The sequence below is a fragment of the Crassostrea angulata genome, chromosome 9 (assembly GCF_025612915.1).
Source record: "Crassostrea angulata isolate pt1a10 chromosome 9, ASM2561291v2, whole genome shotgun sequence".
Lineage (NCBI taxonomy): Eukaryota > Metazoa > Mollusca > Bivalvia > Ostreida > Ostreidae > Magallana > Magallana angulata.
In genome coordinates, this window is record NC_069119.1 from 3,752,117 (window position 1) to 3,774,121 (window position 22,005).

General features: G+C 30.6%; 2 protein-coding genes across 3 annotated transcripts; both read left to right on the forward strand.

Moving 5' to 3' along the window:
* The first annotated feature begins 115 nt into the window (after positions 1 to 115).
* On the forward strand, positions 116 to 1,913 carry LOC128163254 (uncharacterized). The gene is made up of 5 exons (XM_052826796.1): positions 116 to 293; positions 794 to 815; positions 1,231 to 1,277; positions 1,454 to 1,490; positions 1,835 to 1,913. The coding sequence occupies exons 1-5, from the start codon at positions 116 to 118 to the stop codon at positions 1,902 to 1,904; spliced, it is 354 nt and encodes a 117-aa protein (XP_052682756.1). The 3' UTR covers positions 1,905 to 1,913.
* A 3,208-nt stretch (positions 1,914 to 5,121) lies between these two features.
* On the forward strand, positions 5,122 to 21,770 carry LOC128163370 (uncharacterized). 2 transcript variants are annotated; one of them, XM_052826948.1, is made up of 12 exons: positions 5,122 to 5,254; positions 5,368 to 5,784; positions 12,931 to 13,055; positions 15,223 to 15,472; positions 17,256 to 17,398; positions 17,643 to 17,892; positions 18,084 to 18,248; positions 18,742 to 18,763; positions 18,960 to 19,006; positions 19,135 to 19,171; positions 19,292 to 19,381; positions 19,566 to 21,770. In XM_052826948.1, exons 1-12 carry the CDS (start codon positions 5,122 to 5,124, stop codon positions 19,642 to 19,644), a joined length of 1,758 nt encoding a protein of 585 aa, XP_052682908.1. In that variant the 3' UTR covers positions 19,645 to 21,770. The 2 variants fall into 2 exon arrangements, with proteins under 2 accessions (XP_052682908.1, XP_052682909.1); XM_052826949.1 differs by having other exon boundaries at positions 5,138 to 5,254; positions 18,081 to 18,248.
* The last annotated feature ends 235 nt before the right edge of the window (positions 21,771 to 22,005 follow it).

A 22,005-nucleotide genomic window follows, 5' to 3' on the forward strand; every position in this document is an offset into this window, starting at 1 on the left:
GATTTGTTATTAAGTAAAATAAAAAAAAAATACATGAATACGTTTACTATGCGGCACCATTCTGATAAGCTAGGGGATCCCTCTTACTTATTCTTTTCTTATTCCGTAAAAAAAAATGTACTTCTTAAGGAAATTTTGTTTTCTCTCTAAAAAACTACTAGTTCCCGGATCCGGAAGCAGCGACACATGGCCGATAGTGTCAGTGATCGTGTCTGTACTATTGGTTGCCATCTTGTTATCTGAGGCGCTTCTTCTTACACTTGCACACAGGAGAGGCGGACTAGTTCTGTTAGGTAAGATTGTTGAAGACAGTCATTGAAAAGGTAACTTTTATGTAAACACAAGTGTTTGCGATTAAAAATCATTTTTTTCCACACCATATCGAATAGAATGATGTTATGTTCTATATTTAGATTTCTGATTACAGTGTACATAGAAATGGGATATGAGAATCATTTTGTGTTTGTTGCATTCGTATAGAATTGGGTTGTGCTTCAATAAATCAACAATTATGTTTACATTTCTAGCTATCAAAAGTATTTAAAAACATAAGTATCATGATTAAGACGTTTTGCTTCAGAGAAATTTATGTTCTTTTTCCTGGGGAAAATTTGTAAATCTCAGAACGAAGTTTGCTCCTTTCACATTTAAAATCTTTCGGAAGGTATACAATTTTTACAATATCTAGTTAAAGACATTTTTAAAAAATATCAAATATATATTATATTTAAATTTCACTAAGTTTTGTATATTTCAATCTATCTATATGTTTTTGGATTTTGTTGTATTCAAGGGATCCTGATAAGATTTGAAAGGTAAGCTAGATACTGGTCATAATCTATGTATATGATTAAAGCAGGTTCGCACAAGATATATCTATGGCACTAAGTAGAATACTCTACTGGAGCTTTACTTCACCCTTCTTTTCTAGACCTGTAGATCTTACTTCCCTAGCAGAGTGTGCGTAGCGTGCAAACTACCGCTATTGTTATTTTTAAACCTACTTCGTATGCTTGTTTTTTTTTTAAATATCTACATAGGAATGTATATTTATATACACTTTATCTATCTGCTGATTTTCATGAAATATATAAATATTTATGAACCATTTTTTTTTTTGCATTTTTATAATCATGTCGTTCTGTCTTTTGAATGACTTTAACTGCTCACTTTTCTGGATTATTATTCAGGATACCGGTACTTGCAATTCTATGAAATGTTTGTTTTTAGTAAAACAGCAACCACCATGAAAAAAGAGGAGGGCCACATAAAACCAGGTAGCATGTGCATATTTATTCAATAATATTATTTATTAATAAGGGAAAACGGGGAATCATATGATTTAAACATCTACAAATTTGAACTGTAAAATATCATGTTATTTAAAGATTATTATTATACTCATTATTATTTTTATTTTATTAATCATAATTATCATTATGAAAATTTGTAGATCAAGACAGAGAAATATCATTGAACTTGAGAGCAGGGTAATCTTTGTTTAATTACTGTATATTCTCATCTCCCATTGAAATATCTTTTTTTCACACTTTATTGTAAAAAACAAGTGTGGACTTCACAGTGGACAGAGGTTTAGCTTATTTAATTTTCTAAACTCTGTGCTACAGTAAAATTAAAAAAAATCAGCAATGTAACTTGTCTGAAGCCGAACATCAAGGTTATTGTATAAATGAAAAAGTTCAGAACTACAATTACAGAATAAATATTATGTAATTTATTCATTATAAGTTGGTGTTATATTTTTCAATTTACGATTGAAAAAGTTTAATACTTATTCATCTATTCGTCTGTGATTTTGATATGCTATTTACAGTCCAACGTACGAAGAGTTAAATTTGAGTGGGATTCAAGTTGAAAAGTATGAGGCACTGGAACTCAAATGACTATTCTAAACCAGTTTGTGTTTTCATCTGACACTCTTATAAAGAAACTTTTTGTATATCAAACGATTTTCTCAACATGCAAACCGCAAGTTTGTTTTGTTTTTTAGCTCATCTGAGCTGAAAGCTCAAGTGAGCTATTTTGATCACATTTTGTCCGTCGTCTGTCTGTCCGTCCGTTCGTCTGTCTGTAAACTTTTTACATTTTGAACTTCTTCTCTAAAACCACTTGGCCAAATTCAACCAAATTTGGCACAAAGCATCCTTATGGAAGCAAATATAAATAGCAGAAATGAAAGTCCGTTCTTTATTTTAAGCGGAGAAAACCTCGAAACTGTAGAAAAAGGGGTTGCATTTTTAAAAATCTTCTTCTCAAGAACTACTGAGTCAAATTCAACGTAAATTAGCATAAATCATCCTTATGGGAAGGAAAATATAAATTGCAAAAATTGAGCGCTAATTCTGTTTCAAATTTGAGTAATTTACGAAAATATTAAGACAGAGAGAATGGGGGTCAATCAATTTAACTTCGGGCTCGATATTTCATTTATCGAAAACCAGTTTAGAGGACCAGTCTATGTTAAAAGCAGCCATCTTGAAAGGAGATGAAATTGCATGTTGTGTTTACGTGCGAATGGAATATTTGAAACATCCAAAATATATTTGTGCCGTTTATATGAAGTAAATTAAGGTAAAATATTTCAATGCGTTGACATTTTCATTTGTGACGATGGTTTTAGCTTGTTTTGATTTTCGTTTAGCATGTTTAGTTTTACTTGAGAGGAACCGTCGTCTTTATTTTCGAATATAAAAGTTTTACGTTTAGACCGGTTAATTAGACAGACTAACTTCTATTGCTTATATGTGCCTGCGCAAAATCTGACAACATATTAAAGAATAATATTCATTATGTTGGTACATGTAATTCGGTACGATCTCTACGTAATGGTTCATTAATGCAACATGTTTTATTAAGATGCTCAGCAATTTCATTCTAAACAGAGATTATTCTCGCTGCTAGAAATATATGATTATATACATTTTTTAGTGCATTTTTCTCTTGTTTTAATTGTTTACAAATTCTATTTACTAACTTCTATTTACTAACCTGAGAGTCAAGCTTCGAGATATAAGCAAGAAACAGAGCTTTGCGCACAGTGCTACTGTATGTTTGTACACAAAGCTGAGGTCATGCTTTAGTTCGGTTATATTTTAAATGCAACTATGCTGAATAGGAAATACCAAGTTTAAAAATCTAAAGTTGAATGTAATAAACTCATGTGAACAAAAACATGACTCAAACCAAGCTATGTATCTTTCTTATAATTCCACGATTGACGCTGAAATTTTGGTTGATCAATAGAAATGTCTTGCTAAAAGTATGATATGCTGTAACCACTTTCGTGTGCCCCTTCTTCAACGATGAATTGCTTAAAATCTATAGTTATATGATAGTTTTTCGAACACGGATAAATAAAAACGACGTCTTTAAACAGTTTCCATAGTCCTGACACATAATTATAATGATGATAAAAGCATTATCGGTGTTCTTAAAAAATTATTGCAACGGAAAATCATCTTTGTTTGTAGATATTTGTTGTTTTTTTATTAAAGATGAAAATAATGGGTGGGTCTTTGTACAATAGAGCGACATGCCTGCCAAAAAATAAATTTGAATTATAGCTCTTTAACATATGGAACAGTTTTCAGTTAAGTTTATTCTTCAGTCAAGTGAGTAAGGACATGAAACGTCATACGAAATGAATTCATGCCTGGTAAACGACAATTATTTATAATGGAGAAGGCTAATTAAATTTTTCAATGTTTTTAATTTGAGGAATTGAGCGCATTCATTCTGGTGCATTGGGGTACACTTTTCATCTTTCACATGTAGGATTTTTTAAGATAAAATACAATAACTAGTGAGTAGTTGAGGGAGAAAATGTACCTTTATGCTGTCATGCATTTTAATCGTTTTATAAAGTGTTTTGTTATTTATATTGCATATGATCTTATTTTCCGTAAGAATGATATTCCATAAAGGTAAATATGTCAAAGATTAAGTGTGTGCAAAAATAGGTGAAAATTCGGATATTCATTTTTGGTTAATCTACCGAGAGGCCACATGGCACAATATCCTTTAAACGCCCATATAAAGCCAGTGTTGCTCAGGTGAGCGATGTAGCCCATTGGGCCTCTTGTTTTTCTGTTTGTTTATTTTTTTGTTTTGTTTTTGTTTTTTATTTTGGCTTTTAAATATTTCTTTATATCACATTTATATTTTAACATGACTGACTTTGGTTTTTGCTTTTCAATATTCATGAAGATAAAATAAAGCATATTTACGTTTTTATAATTTTTCACACAAACTTTATTCTTTGTTTAAGATGTTAATAGTTAAACTCTTTATGACGAGTTCTTAAACTTTATTAATAAAGAAAAATGAATGTGGAGTACTTTGGAGATTATTATAATAAAACTAAGAACATCAAGAATTTATTTTAAACTTGATTAACAAATCATCTTCTGTAATACCCCATAATAATGACATTTTCTATTGCTTTTGAGATTTTGAAATTTCTCCTCTGTATACGGAACGGAAAATTTGGCAGGGATGTGCTTAATGATGTATGAAGTATTGCTAATTACAAAATAAAAACCAACTCAAGCAGGATGTGGTTTGTGGTAAAAAAAACTTTTATGATTAAGCGACTAGATGTACAAACACATATGTACGGTTTTGCGTTTCTACGGACGCATCAAAATTGCATTGTCATTTGCTCTTAAACAATTCGCATTTTTACGTTGTTAAGGAGCTGAGACTTATGCATATAAATATATTTAACCAATTCTGCCTAAAATTTAACTGTAAATTCGGGAAAAAAACTCAGTTCATCACAATTAAAAACACTTCTGGTTTCAATAATATGTGTCAAAAATACGTAGCGTTTAATTATACACGTTAATCATATCAACTGAATACAAATAACTGAATACGAGATTAAAAATAAAAAGGCAAAAAGAACCGCAGTATTAAAAAACATAGAATAGTCAGAGATGTTCAGGAAACCAATCGAAAGATGTTATACATATTATTAATTTTATTTAATAATGACTTGAGGTTAGCAAAGATATAGGGAAGTGTAGAAATATGAAATATTATGACCGGAAAGGAAATAATACATAGAAACTTTTGTTAAACGGACCCTTGAACTATTTGATGCACAAACGTTACAGTGATCACAACTTCCTTGATCAACATTTAGCTTGTTTATGTAGATGGAAAAAAATGACTGCTCTAAGTTGTGTTTGGAGTGTGTTGTTCTGTCTGTTTCTGTTTCATCATTCAAAAGGTAAGAAAAAACCTCGGATTTGTTTATCAATAAAAAGATGGTATCGTGTGAAATTATCACATGTTATCTTATCTATGATATTGTCTCAGTTCCGTAAATTATTTTTTTTTCAGAGCAATATGTAGGAATAGATGTTACTAATACACAAATATCAGTGGGAACCTCGTATATATCCGTCAATTGTGGTCTTAATGGAAAGAGTATTTTTAAGGATGAATACTCGAAAATCGAATTGCATCTTCAATGTCGCCAAAACAAAACCAATGACTGGCAGACAATTGTTTTGCTCAATGATTCCGGATCATTCATAACAAACATAAGTAAAGACATTGAAACAAACCTAGAGAAAAATGGAACGTGTGACTACGATTACAACCGATATTGCAAGGGATTCAGGATATATGCCAAGATATCAATACACTTAGAATCCTGTAAAGGATATCTTGATCCTAGCTTTCGATGCCAACTATTTGGTATATATGGAAGATTCAAAGGTGATAGATCAAAGGAAGTTCAACTGGAAATTTCAAGTAAGTGAGACAAAACTTGTTAGATATCAGGAAACCTAACGCAAGTTACCCTATTTATGTAAGGTGGAATATCACTCTGATAAGAGAGATAACTTCTGTAGAACAAAATCTCACTTTGTTTCTGTAAACTCACAATAATTAAGGCATGTAGCAATAAGGTAGGCAGTGCTGGGCCCCAATTTATGTTGGAAGGCGACATTTATTTTATATTCAATAATATAAAAAGAGAAAATTTGAACGAACCGCACTGAACCCAAACTTTTGGCAGGGGAAAAAAGGACAGAAAACTTATACCAAAAAAAAATGCTAGAAGCGAATCATATTGATCAACATTTTATTGAGGCAATATCTACATGTATACTCCCCCCCCCCCCAATGGATTAATTTTTTTTTTAATAATTAATTTTATGTACTTCTTAAGTACATGAACAGTACATGTTTGATGTTTAAAGCCAGAAAATATTGGATGAAATTTTGCTTGCTCTCTCTCTCTCTCTCTCTCTCTCTCTCTCTTTCTATTTATAGCTCGTTCACAAAGATGAATGAATTATAATTGAGGAAACAATTGCAAACTCTAACTTAGTTCTTATAACATTTCAATTAATTAAATACTTAAAATTAAATAAGGGTTTTCTTATCTGAAAGAGCAGATATGGGACAACAAAATTAAAAAATAACAGTAAAACATTTCATTCAAGACAATATTGAGATCATATCAATTACTGGAAGATCCTTCATTTGATCCCCTTTTTGTGTTATATAAGGAATAAGGAATCATTCTTTGAGTATTATGAGGTGATAATTTCGGTCGGGGCGTGATCAAATCCAATAAAGCCCGAAGGGCTTTATGATAGATTTGATCACACCCCGACCGAAATTATCATCTCATAATATTCAAAGAATGATTCCTTATTACTTATATTTATATAATTTTAAGCCATCGTGCCATTATATATTAAAATGATAGATAAGCAAACCCCGCTGGCGCCTCGATTTAGCGTCATTTGTATTATGGGTTATATAGTACAAAATCGATACGTAGTGTTATCAAAGGCGAAGACATTGGAAAATGTAAATATAACAAAATGCACTCATGACTGGTTTACATGTTTAGCATTTCTAAAACATATGGATCCATTTACATGCACTATTATCTTATCCAAATTTAAAAACAGAAAACCTTTCTGATTAATTAGAAACTGAGGCAATTTATCATGTACTGTATGTAAAACATGTAGGTATAACCTTAAATAGTCTATGATAAAGAAAGATAACTCTTGCTAATTGAGGCAATTTTTGTTACACAACTATACAACAAAGTGCTATTCTGAACTAAAAGACAGCGCTTCATTTTGTTTTGTAATATGAACCGGCAATGTATATAACTATATATTATTTTCATATTCAGTTAATATTTTTAATTTTATGCTGTGATGGTAAAATTTTCCTTTTTCTATTCTCTATATCTAGTTTTCTTCATATCATAATTAGACACATTTAATTTATCAATTTTTGAAAAATCTAGCAGCGCTTCATTACTTCAACTTTGTTTCATTTGAATCTATTGATATTGAATTTCATGGAAATCAATATGAATTTAAAAAAAATATATATATGGTAACATTAATAGCAGAGGGATGTTACACCTTTAAAAAACCGTGATAAGTTATATTTTATAGATTATATCATTCTTCATCAAAAAAGATTAAAGATACCAAATGTAAAATTTAGAATCACGTAAACATTTTATGGTATAAAAAATAAAGACAAATAAGTATTTAGCATACATGTAAGTGCATGCACGAATACATATTGAATATACAACAATAATTATAACTAGAGCAGAGCTCGTGGCAAAGCCACGAGTAGGTCTTCCGTTGTTGCTGCGGGTTGCAAATATATGTGATATGGTGTCAAACGATCGTAATGACTAAACTTGCAGTTCTGCTTTTGTTATAACAACGTGTTGTGATTGAAAGCCTGTATATAAAACATGTTTTGAAAAAGAAAGGAAGAAAATGTTTTAGAAAAACTATTTGTCGAATACAGTTTGTGTAATCGTTTCAAAAATTCTTTTAAAAATGAGATGTTAAATGGGGAGTTTTTTCACAGGGTAACATTGTTATAAACAGTATGTACTCATGATTCATGTCAGGAATTGTATTTTTTTTAAACAGAACACGCCTACAAAACACGTAACCTTTCTCTAAGATAACTTCTTTATTTAAATCTTTCTAAATTTTTGAAGACTATTTGCAAGTTTAGAATTGTTACGTGCTGACAAAATTTAGTAATTAGTCAAAATTGATGGCATCTCTGAACTTTTCTACAGGGAAATGTGTGTCGTCTGATTTATTTAATGATACAAGTAGACTTGGATATTCAAAATAATATATAATAAGCTAAAAAAAAAAGATCAGCGGGAGAATTTATGCAAAAGCGAGCATCTAAATTTTACACCAGATGGTGCTGTTTCATAGAGACATTGCTATGTATCGTAAATTAAATAACCCTAATATTTACAGAAATGAATATTACCTCTCTCAACGATGTAATAATATGCAAAATCCTTATCATTATGTCAGTGGGTTGATTTATAAAATTGAAAAAAACTTCAATACGCTTTCGTAAATTGGAATTCTGGGAAGGAATTAGACAGTCCGTGTTAGAGAAATTCGAAGAAGTTATGAAACTGGTCAGTTTCTAGATCAAACTGCGCATTGATGTATCAAAAGACTATCATGTGTATCGTCTGTAGCCACGGTCCGGTATCCGTATGTGCAGTCATACATTGTATGTATATCGATACACCTTTACCTCCTCACCTACAGCTATACAAATGAGAGTGCAACCTTCATATACACATGCATAGTATTATAGTTCTGGAAACTATTTATCTTGTATTTTAATATATTGGGTATTCATTGTTCACCTAAAATTAGTATTCCACTAGCTGGCTGTAGCAAACCTTGTTAGTAAATTAAGTTGCATTACAACCTCATAATACACAACTTCAATTAAAAGGTTGTAACATTTTCTCCTCAAAGTGTCAAAGTTTGACTTCCAACTTTCAATTATAATATATTATGAATTATTCTGTTCATAACTATAGAAGTTTAGCGTGGTCAACAGGTTGATTTATTAGCCACATTCTTAGGTAAGGATTTCACATCTTTAATGTGAAGATGATTGACTTCGAATAATAGTCTTATTGTTGATAAAAGCACATTCCAACTGTTACTCAATTACATATGTTCTGAGTTGTGTGCGCTAAAGCGACACAAGATTTTCGGTCGCACGTGGCGATTGAATTAACACAGACTGACCGAATAAACAAACGGGTGGGAAAGTGAAAGTGAAAGTGAAGCACGTTGAGGAGAAAATGTTACACATAAGAAGAAGTCGCCAAAAATGATTTTCGACATATCTGGATATCTTTTCGCCAATTTAAAAAAAAATCCAGCGCAAGCACTTGTCAGCGGGAGGAGGGGGGGGGGACGCAGCAATGAGTTCGCTTCCACACTCAAACGAACAACCATGTATTAGAAAAACTACAGAGTGATTAATATGTGATCGATAGAATCTAATCTTAAGGGTGTTGTTTACTCAGGGTTTGAGTTCTCGAATTCGGATTGTTATAAAGTTCAATGTCATGAGTAAAATTTGTTCTAAACACAAAAAGTATCTGTGAAATGAATTATTATTGACATAACATTCGATATTTCTACTAAATTATGGAATTATGCCAAAACAAAAATAGACTTTAAGCCAAACAGAGGAATTTCGAACTACATTTTGCAGATTTTGTTTTCTGCTAAAACATTTTTGGAAGTACTCTGATATTAAAAGTTAAAATTTTATATTTTAGTCTATATAATTATGCATATTTTCTGGTAGTTTTACTTCATTTATTCATTGTAATAACCGTATGGCATGAATTTAAAGAATATTGAAATATGCTTAAAAACAAGAAAAGACACCATATCTCAAAATTTTGATCATTGACCTCATATAAATTATATGCCAACAGAATAAGATCAATATAAGTGGTTTAATACTATAAATGTTTTTGTATTATCATCATTCATTTTTTTGTAAAATTGGATCAAAAATGGGTAGGAATTTGAAAAGTGATAGAGGAAATTCGGACTGGAATATTTATAAAAATTGTGAAGGAAAACTTAATGCTTTGTATGTATTTAGTGTCACTGCCATTCATAAATTGTATTTCATTTTCAAAAGTGTTGAGCAATTTGTATTATTTTCACAATTAAGAAAATCTCAATCATAGTGTAAAATTTTAAGTGATTTTTCTTTAATTTTCCAAAAATATAGTTACAATGGCCATTAACTCAAAAAGTAGGTCATTGACCTACTTTTTTGAAAATGAAAAATAACACTACAATAAAAGGCATATAACACACAATAGTTGGTTTTTCATTATCATCAGTGGATTTTTTTTTCATCCTGAGTAAACGTCATCCTTAAGTTGTTTTAAACTCAATTGAATATTCTTTCAAATAATTATCAAATGCCTCAATTCAGGACAATTCAGTACATTCTTTTATCGTGCTAGCAACTACTGCAAACATGTAACATGGAACTTTGATTATAATTTGAGTTGATTTTTAAACTACCTTGTACTCTATCGTATAATTAAATCAATGCTTAATCAGCTGTACAAGTAAAATAAATTTATCTTTTCATCTTAAACCTAAATAATAGTTAAAACATAATAAATATAGTTCTGTCCGTGCAAAATATGAAACATGAACGCGTGATAAGGTACATGTAGAAGAACACGAGCCGACCGCGGATCACTTGTCCACTCGCGCTATATCTCCTCGGCCATGTGCGAGGGATGATCATCATTTAATATTTCGAGGGGGGGGGGTTAAGATTTTTTAGATATACAAACCAACCATTAATTTATTTCTGACGATGTTTCCGAGTTGGAGTAATATCGTTCATTAATTATAATTAATTTTCAATCAAATGTTTAATTAAATAAATACAAGATGGACAAACAATTTTATAACATAAAATTAAAACAGTTCTTGTATTTACGACTTTATAAACTCAAACACGTTTATATTCATCTAAGTGTGCGTCGCGGTGTGCGATTCTTGTGTATGAGATAACCGCTTACCGCTAGGTAGTACAGCCGTGGCTGATCTCCTCGGCCGTGAACGAAGGATAGATTACGTAAAGGTACAACGCACAGACACGCACAGCACGCAACCCAGGACGACTTGTAAAGTTTGCAGTATAATGACCATATTCTATCAAATAAAAGTTCTTTATTTTAAACTTAAAACCCACAATTGATCTATGTCTGATATTGCTTTAGATTGAGAATGACATTGCTTTTATTAATTAGCTGAACATTTCTTAATTGACACTGAATCGTTTAGTCCATAAACCTTTATGTGTAATCAAAACTAAAACAATTCTTGAGTTCGCGGCTAAATAAACTCGTATATGAGAGATGCAACTCTTGTGTATTAGATAACCGTTGACCTCTAGGTAACCCAGCCGCGACCATGGTGACCGATTTTCTCGGCCGCGGTGAGGGCGAGTTTCGTTAACCTGGCCAAATTGCCGCGAGTACTGGTCAACACGTATTACCTTTTCCCTCACATTATGCAATACCCGAACACAAAAACAGTTTAATGAGATCAATAAAGTCACAAACAACATTTTTTGCAGCGACGCCCATATCGATAAATTTACCGTTTTAGAGTTATGAAGCAAAGACTTTTAAGGGCTCTAGACCTCTCATTTTAGGGGCTATCCCCTTTTTATGGTATCAAATGAAAGCTCTGCATATTCTGCACAACTTTTGTTTTATATGTGTGTAGAAATAATTTACAACTAAAAAGTTATTGAGCAAAGATATAAGCCAAATTTAACATTTTTTGAAACATAAATTTCGATGTAATTTTTAAGGAGTATACGTGGGTTAATCAAACATTTAAAACCAGGAGGACAACGTTCAAGGTGTCTACATTAAAGATTTGTAAATTAAAACTACTTGCTACGGATCAACTCGGAGCCTTTGCAGGTACACGAGACCCACTAAAACAATATTCAAAGAGGAATAACTCAAAACCGGAAGTAGCGATTTCACAATTTTGTGCTATAGTAAGCTATTGTCATTTCCAATAAACCCTGAAAATTTGAATAAAATCTAATGACAAACAAGCGAGATATTACAGTTTAAAGAAACGTCTAGAAGAAAAAGAAGAAGAAAAATAATAATGAAGAAATTCCAACAGAATCAGTACAAGGTCTTCCGTTGGAAACGGAAGACCCTAATTAAAATATATTTTAAATATATGTATTTGATATGCGTAAACGCATTAAAACATCCACAGTTCACAAATGAAGTAAGAATGTGAAATGCATGCATTTCATGCCTAAAAACGAGTATTTTCTTCTCCTGTTCACATTATATCTAAGATAAAAACCTTTGTGATTAAACGCAAGGTAGAAAAGCAATCTTAATCTTCAATAATTCTTGTGAAGGGAAATAGATATTATGCATAGACGTTTATGTAATATAATTCTATATTTGTTTGATAATAAAAAGGTAAACCATCATATACTGATTCCCCAACAATTATTTATCCGTTGACTTCATTATATAAATAGTGCCTGTTTGGGAGGGTAACAGTTGAAATTGACACCCCGAGAAAACCATTGTCAACCGACGCGAAGAGGAGGTTGACAATGGTTTTCGAGGGGTGTCAATTTCAACTGTTATCCTACCAAACAGGCACTATTTATTTTGTTATACTGAATGTCTTAATTTTAAAGAAAACTTAACTGCTTTTACATAGGAATAACGTGAATTCTACGGCGAACCATACGCGCATAATTTTCGCGCATGTAACAATTTTGATGTTACCCGTTGCTAAGTGCGTTGCTAACGCTGAGGATAATAGAACGGATTATGAACTGCGTCTAAACCAATCAGATTTCAGTATTTAACATGAAAGTATAACAAATCTAAGATATAAACCTTTGTGATTAAACACAAGTTAGAAAAGCAATTTTAATCTTCTATTATTCTTGTGAAGGGAAATAAATATTCTGCATAGATATTTTTGTAATACAATTCTCTATTTGTTTGATAATAAAAAGGTAAACCATCATATACTGATTCCCCAACAATTATTTATCCGTTGACTTCAAAAGCTGTCAAACTTGGAGAAGTGCTTCAGATGCAATGTACAGGAGTAGAAGACGTCAATATTCAAACAAACACAGTAAGTTATTTTGTAAGTGAAGTATATTTGACTATCACAGTATTATTTCTCCACGCAATAGAAATATATTGTTTTGACTTATTCATTAATAATAAATATTAATATATAAATTTTAACTTAACCCGTTTTTCACTACGATATATTTATTCGGGCTATCTTTCCATCTTTCACATAGCTTAATGTTGACACTAAGACTTTTGTCTCGATCTCTCTGAATAATTTAAATAGTCTGGATAGTCTGAAGATATTATCGTCGTCATTTTAGAAGATTTACAATGAATATTGACATACAAACCTGCCATTTAGGCACTATTAAATTCGATCAAAGGGAAAAAAGGAAAAAAATCAAGATTTCCTCATTGACACGTCTGTGGCAACGCACTTTGAAAAAATTACGCACTTTGAAATTTTTTTTCAAAGTGCGTTAAATTTTGAACAAAATCAACGCACTTTGAAAAAAATTTTCAAAGTGCGTTAAATTTTGGACCAAGTTAACCCACCTTGAAAAAATTTTTCAAAGTGCGTTATGAAGGTACATCAACATTTTTTAGTATCGACACTCTTAACGCACTTTAAAAAAATATTTTTATATCACAAATTCTGGAACTGAATTTCTATTTTTTTTTTTATTTTATGATGATTTGTTAACACTCGTGCATCTAACTTAACGTTTTTAGAACGAAGATGGGGGTGGGGGTAAACCAAAGATACAGGTCAAATACAAGTGCATCATTTAATTGATTACAGGATGAAGGTCACCTACCCCTCATTTTTCCTTCCAAAACATATGATATTCAGCAACTTTGGGTAAACATTTAAGATCGGAAAAAGAAATATGCTCTGTATAAGTACATGCAGTGTTATTGAAAAAACGTGCTGGCCGAACAATAATTTCTCCATTGGTATGTTAAAGAATCTATGTGTTTCAACAGTTACTGTAACCCTCTTTTCGTATTCTAATCAAATAAATCACTTTAATAAAAGGATATTAACATTAACGAACATTAAATTATTATAAAATTAAAAACAAGAATTAGGATGTGGGTTAATTTTCTCGCACTGATCTTCTAAAAGATCATATTGTTTTTGATAAACATAACTAAGGTATTCTTTTTTCACATCATATTTGTAATAAGCTAGTTGAAATTTATTATACATCGATCTCCATTATTCATATATAAAAATCATATTCGTTAGGGCATAGCCCAACATACTAGATAAAAGGTAAATTTGCTGCATACTCAAAAAAAGGAAAATGCAATTGCTAGGCGATGAAGTTTATGTCAATACGGATAATTCAAACCTCCCGAATTTTTTTTTTTCTGTGATAATTATTGTCTTATGAGAAAAGAAAAAAATTCTCATCTAGAAACAGTTAATCAAGTTACCTGAGAATGCAATAAGTTCTTTTTTGTTAAATGTATCACATTAAGCTAAACAAGGTTAAAACAATAATTTATTTTACGTGTATATAAAACTAGCAACTATTTTCACTAAACCATGAACCTTTTTTTTCAAAGTGCATTAATATCGACGATATCAACGCACTTTGAAAAAAAAGTATTTTTTTTTCAAAGTGCGTTGACCTAGTCCCAAAATTAACGCACTTTGAAAAAATTTCTCAAAATGCGTAATTTTTCAAAGTGCGTTGTAACACACGTCATTTATTTATACCCAGGGAGACTAACAGGAATGAAAACACATTTCTTACGGAGATTTATGATGGGAAATGCTGACATTCTTTATCCATTTGGAATTTCTCGGGACAGCTCGCGCAATTTGAACGCATCATTTCGGATACTTTCACATCGATTACAATGCAAAATCTTTGTACGTTTTTATTCTTAGTCGAGTACTGAAATCTGACAAGCTAAGATAGAGGGAATGTTTCAAAGGATTTTTTAATAGATTTTTTTCATTCTATTTAATGAACATTGTTTGAACCTTAAAACATTTCTAGATATCAAGTTATTTCAGAAAATGTGCTGAATAAATATCTTTGGACAGAGTGTCAGTTTAAACACAACATACTATGTTTTGAGTTTGATATGTTTGATCATTATTAAACTGTAGGATGTAATTTACTTCATTGTATATCAGGTGTAATTTATGTGCATGATTGTAAAAATTTTGAATATTCCTATCAAAAAAACTTTAAATCCTTCAGGACATCAGATGGTGCAAGAACGTTTCAGGACAGTATGAGGTCATATCCTTACAAGACACTCCTCAAACGCAAATTGTATCCCAGAGTAAAGATGGCTGTACATTCGTACAACTATCGGAGATCTTCTATCACATAACGGGTGAAGACAATGATCTGGAGATTATGTGTGAGTTGGGATATAATGAAAACAGTAAAATATGTGACAAAGGAAGATTCAACTCAACACTTCGAATCAATACCGAGTTAAAAGGTATGGTCATTTTACATTTTCTTGCAAATTTTTATGATCCGAATGTGCTAATTTATTGACTTTTTAAAATTTTGGTTTTGTGAACATAATTTAAGCAAAGAAATTCAAACGGTAATTAAAAGGCATGCTATATTTCTTACTTTTTCGAGATAGTTGACAGTTTGTTACTGCCATTTCTCATTACTTTGAACTATTTGATAGAAAACATTGATTAAATATTTAATATTATCACAATATCTTAAGTATACCTTTTCATCCTCAGAGTTGTTTTCAAGTTCTCGAAGATGTTTTAAAATTGCTGAAAATGCTCAGTTTAATTCCAAAATATTGTGATTCACATGTGCGCTTTCAATATGTTTTTTTTATTTATTTCTTTTGTTATTTTTTCTACATATCTTGTATATTTGGAGAGGGAAGGGGATAATTGTTTCTGAGTTAAAACAATAGTTACCGGCTACCATTCTCTGTTTATCGTGCAATGTGATCGCGATGGCTAACAATGCGAAAGTTATAGCATGATAAAAATAACAGGATATATGGTATTATATTGTACAAAATAATTAGTTGTTTTTAGTTAGTAGCACATACATGGAACAACATTACTTATACTAGACATAAAAAAGATTATATATGATAAAATTGTGGTTTCTTGGGAGTTGATATTATTAACTCTCCTATGCAGTAACTCTGACAAAACGGAAGTGAAGCAATGTTTTGAGATCAGTACAAATCATTACCATCACATCTGAAAAGAATTCGTTTTTGGAAATAATCAAAATAATAAAATCAACTCCCGTCAGTGCTCAGTACTTTGATTTAACTTTACTAATCGATATTTTTGTGCTCAATTTCTTTGCTAGATGACCCATATATTTTATCTCCACAATACGAGGGTTGTCCAAAAAGATTATGGACACGTGTAATTTTATTCAAAGTAACGGCGCAGTTATCATGAAAGTATTAAAATGTTTTAATTTTTATGTATAACAATCAGAGCAATGTACATTTTTGTATTGGATTTATCATGGTATATACATTGCCTATACAGAAGGCATAGCCCAGTCTGACGTTAAGTTATAACGTCGTAGTCCTTGGTTAACCCGAGAGTGATTTGCCGCATTTACAGTCTGACCAGAGATTTCAATCGCACACGCTCCATTAAAATCGCTTGTATCACTTGTAGATAAGTAAACTCTTATTATTCGATGTTTTTCCTGTTTCATCCATCATATATATAATTTGTTTCTTTTGGTGATTTTTCTTAGTCGACACAAATTTTATGATTGCGCGTTGTTCCGTGATGTCAGCTGACGTCGCTTTTTCAGGCGTTTTTAAAGACATGTTCTTGTCGTAATATCTTTTAAAAGTCCACTGCTAGTTTGAAAATGTCTTCAAATGACTATGAAAATGACGTACAACATACATACTACATCACATTCGAAGATTATGAAGTTATGAAATGTTTTATAAAAAAACTTTAAATACCTATACTATATCTAAAAACTCAATCACAAAGTTTGCAAAATGTGTACGCTGGGTTATGCATATTTTTCAGCAACCCTTTGATGCATTAACATCTAATAAATTTTTATGGAAAACTTTTAAATCACTTTAGTTTGATGTAAAACCTTATGACAAATATTTCGATATACATCATGTACATGTAAATATAAACCCATCTAAAATGACGACCCTCGTTTGTCACCATTGTAAAATTGCAAGTTGTTTATCGTCTAGATTTAGACGCAATAGCACGTAATTTGTTTTCTAAATTCAATGACAGATGACGGATGGACACTGTCTCCCGTTATAGTTTACAGTGAGGATTCGATGCTTAATCCACAAAACATTACTATAGAAGGAATAGGAAGGACTGTACAACTTCTCTGTGTTGGTTCAAAATCAAACCAGATCGAATTAATGAAGGTCCGTTAAAAACTGCAATAGTAAATCATAACGTAGAATGCTATTTGATATTGAATCTTTTGAATTGTTTAATATATGTTTTTCGAAATGGCAAGTCCTAAACATCATATATATTGTTTTTACTGTAACATTATTTCAAATTTCAAAAATATTTTAACAAGTTGATATGAATAGAATGTAATTGGTTTTTGTTGTTGTTTGGGTTCCATTCGAATAAAATTTGCTGCACAATCTCAATTTGTAGGAAGAAGTTATGTGGTGTGTAAGGAAGAAAAATAATACCGAATGGACACCAATTGTTCTTCAAGAAAACAAATTAGAGACAATGATAAACTCTAGCGGAAAAATAAGAATTTTCAGTAAAGTCACGTATCACTTAATTGGGTTGGAGAAATCCATTGATATTATGTGTCAGATTTCCTCTTCTCCCAAATGTGGAAGTGGAGTGATATCTTCTAATGTCTCCCTGCAATTAAATCCTAGTGAATCGGAAGGTAATATCTTAAACTTAAATTGAATCGCTTGAAATCACTATCAATAGTCTATTTGCTATAAATTATGACTAATTTCGTACAAAATTGAACCCGATATAGTTTAGTGAACAAACAGGTAAAAAGACTTTTTGCATATTATTTCTTAAATTACTTGGACAAATTGAAATTGTCATTCAATATTTTTGGAGAAGGCCAGTATTATCTGAAACAAAGAGAAACAGCCCCTGGACCAGAAAGAAAAGAAACATGGGTGGTAGTGACAATGATTATCTCTGTAACACTACTGGTAGTCATCCTGGTCCTCGACACAATTCTTCTAATTCTTGCATACAGGAGAGGAGGACTGTCCCTGTTTGGTAATTAAATGAGATTATACATTTGTACTTTATCTTACTACTTTCCTACAACTTATTTGATAATTTTGTGTAACCAATTAAAAGTAACTAGCACTAGAGAAGATAAAAGAATCATTTTAACATTTTTATCGACGTGATCTCTTCTTTCATCCTTGCAATTTTAAATCATGTTCGTCCATTTTTTATTTGTTGTATACATTTCCAAATCCTAAATTTTATGTTATATATCCTGTAAAATGATTAAAATTAATTTTTTGTTTTATTTTCTGACTGAATATACTATCCGCAGAAGGGAATTTAAGACAATATAGACATAAATAAAGAAATAAGCTATTCGTAAAAGAAATAAAACCATTTTGAAAGAAAATGAACTTTTTATGACCAAAATCTTTGGTTTAACTTAACAAAACACTTTAATATCTGCTATTTAACTTCATTGCCTCCGTTGTTTTTTATGATGTCGGATATATACATTTGTATTGTTGTATTTTAGGAATCCTGATTCAATTTGAAAGGTGTGTAAAGCATTCTTTAATTAAAACAGGTTTTGCCATAATGATTTGTATCAACGATTGATTTAAATTTAAACTTTATTTAGTTTTCTGAAAAATATGTCAAATTGAATAAATCTTTAATAGAAATAAAATAACTAAAATAAAAAATATCTTCAATTCGAAGGATTAAAATTGTTCCTTAATGTATTCTTTGTAGAAACAAGAGAGTTGTTAATATTCAGGGAGAGAGCCGTTTAGATACAGGTGATTGTAAATATTCCCTGACATAAATAAAAAAAAAAATTATATTAAGATTTTTCAATTACTTGCATCATAAATACTTTGTACTTTGTTGAATGTCACCTTTTGTACTGTGAAAACATCGTTTGCAGATGTTGACAGACACGTGTTAGTTGATCAAACAGCAGGGTAATGTATAATGGCCTTATCTCATATATAATTATTAATGTTTCTTTTTATAACACGTTTTAATCTACTAATTTAACAGAAAATAGTGTTTGCCATCTTATATATTTCTAACTATTGCAGAGTTATTTACAACAATCAGCAAATCAGCTCAAATGTAACCAATAGACCAAGCTACCAAACAACTGCAATAACACAAATCAACTCAGAACAGTATGTAACGTTTATTATGTCTACAAATTAATGCACATCTAATTGATCTTAAAATGTTAATAGTAATCTTCAAATTGCTATTACTTTCATAGAATGGCACTATATTTTTGATCATTTCTCTCCTGAACAATACAATACAATACATAAAAACCTTTTTCAAAAAGTATAACTTGTGTAATTTTAGACCTGCTTACGAAGAGATTAACAGCAGGAATAGATCAACACAAGAGTACGAAGCTTTGTCACATTCTACAAAATATTAATTTAAGTTGAAAGGCAGGGATACATTTCTTCCAACCGTTATTAGTATTTTTGAAGCCAGTTATCAATAGTCCTTTTTGTTTGCCTTATCATGGATTTAGACAATAAAAAGGTATGTAATGTGAAAATATTTGTTACAACTTAAACATGTACGATTTTATATAGAAGGAAAATATACAATAATACTAACAAATACTTAGGTGATTTGATCGATGATGACTTGAAAACTTGTACTTTTATATCGTATGCAAAATGATAATTGTATCAGTGAAAAAGATAGGTAATAATTATTTGTAGGATCGACAGTGAATACGTTATTGTCAAAATAGATTGCGTTTTAAAATGTTTTTTTTACGGGCCGCCAGAAGGCGCTCCGTTATTTGATACTTATTTAGATATTGTTACTGCGTTTCTGCGCGATAGTTTTATTTTTTATAGAATTAATATCATGCTTATATTTATGAATTAAAAGTAAATTTGCATGTAGAAATATGTTTTATGCCTTTAAAAATTTTTGCATATTGTTGTCTTACTCGTAAATGTAAAGTAAGTCATAGACTGGATACTAGGCGGGTTTTAATCGAGACTATAATCTATTCGGGAAATTTCGGAGTTTTTCATTATTTCCAAACAATGTATCAAGATCGGTACACGGGACATACTAAAGACCCGAAACAGTAAAGACCTGAATGGCATGAAATTTTATATAAATAATATACTTGATTTGTATGTTCTGCATCAAATAAAATGACTTTATGTGTGTATTTATTATATTTCCATGTGAACTGTGGTCGAAAAATATCATGAAATGACACCCTTATCAATTATTTACAAAAAAAAAAAAAAAAAAAAAAAAGACCTGAAAATTTGAAATGACCTGCAAATTTGAGCTACCATGATTTATTTTTTATTCTTTTGAGAACCTCATGCAATTAAACAACCATGAATATTTTCATACAATGAAGTGTAGACATGATTTATAATTCTATTTAAGAAAAAATATCCGGCTTATTTTTTACCTTTAAAATTGTGTAGTTTCTACCAGAGGAGCATGATATTACATTTCATGTACCTTTATATTAATCAATTTCTGTTTTATTATGTGATCCCTTGAAATCATATATTTAACTAATGCATTAAGTTTTAATTCAATACAATGCAACAAAAAATAAAAATGGTTTGAAATACATAATCTCCAAGAGAAAAATGATGGGCTGAACTGTATTTGAATAATGTACAAATCAATGTGTTCTCCATTACTTCATAATACTAGTATGGCGATGGTCTTACAATTACCGTTAGAAATGCTTACAGTAAAGAACTCGTTTCTTAATAATAACAATAAAATGTTTATCTTCAAAACGTGCTGCTGAAAATATATTAAAAATAACCTTCAAAATTAGTACAATTAACCAACTCGTTATTTTCTTTTTTGTGTTGCATGTTTTTTTATGTTAACAACCAATGACGATTCATACAGCAATCATACATGTATTTTTGCGGCCCATTTGACGCTTGCGTCAATATGTTTTTTTGTTACCTAGTAAAACACTCTCAAAAGGTAGTACTATCAAATTTCCTCAAGCATAATATGAGTGACACGAAAAAAGTAATGCTTAACCAAACTTCATGCCTGTTTTTTATCCATTTTTACTAACCGGTACATATCGAACAACTAGTACATAGATGTCTGTTGAAAAACGTCCGAGATTTAAAGATCATACGTTAAATAAAAGATATAAGAATGGCGTAAGTTATTCTCCTGAGATTTCATTTATTCACGTTGTTCTTGTTGCATCCATAGTCACAATCATAATATATACATGACAATGTATACAGGGTGTTTTCTATTTTTTTGAAAAATTCTTTATTATATACTTTATGTTATAATGTATGGTATACCTTTTACGATTTCTGTGTTTTCAATGAAAAGTAATTTTATTTTTTTAATTGGACAATGAGACAATATTCGTAACATTTTTTTGGCTTTGTGTAAGCCGTTTTGTATTTTTTTTAAGTTCTTGTTTTATCTAGTCAATAATGAAAATGTTTAATCTAGTCCACGTGTTCATATTGATATATTCATAGTAACATTGTATTTACTGAAAACAACAAGTATTAAATGAGTTCCCTCTTCTTTGTAACACCTGTTTTTGTGATTTATTGTATAACTTTGAAGATGTCATGATTAAGGCATCTACTAATACAGAGAATCATTTGTCTAAATAGTGACAACGTATTTGAAATGAGCCACGGAAAGAAGGAATGGATTTCAGTAAAAAAATAAATAAAGTAAAATGAAAGTGCAAATGTACAATAAATTGTTTTTAACATATAATCAACATTTATTTTCAATGTTGATT

Bases quoted from the DNA above. Each gene is read 5' to 3' on its own strand.
- LOC128163254 (XM_052826796.1), top strand. From the start codon at position 116: ATGTACTTCTTAAGGAAATTTTGTTTTCTCTCTAAAAAACTACTAGTT. The intron at 294-793 runs GTAAGATTGTTG...GTTGTATTCAAG, and splicing joins AGGCGGACTAGTTCTGTTAG to GGATCCTGATAAGATTTGAA. The intron at 1,278-1,453 runs GTAGCATGTGCA...GAAAATTTGTAG, and splicing joins GGAGGGCCACATAAAACCAG to ATCAAGACAGAGAAATATCA.
- LOC128163370 (XM_052826948.1), top strand. From the start codon at position 5,122: ATGCACAAACGTTACAGTGATCACAACTTCCTTGATCAACATTTAGCT. The intron at 13,056-15,222 runs GTAAGTTATTTT...TAAATCCTTCAG, and splicing joins TCAATATTCAAACAAACACA to GACATCAGATGGTGCAAGAA. The intron at 15,473-17,255 runs GTATGGTCATTT...ATTCAATGACAG, and splicing joins AATCAATACCGAGTTAAAAG to ATGACGGATGGACACTGTCT.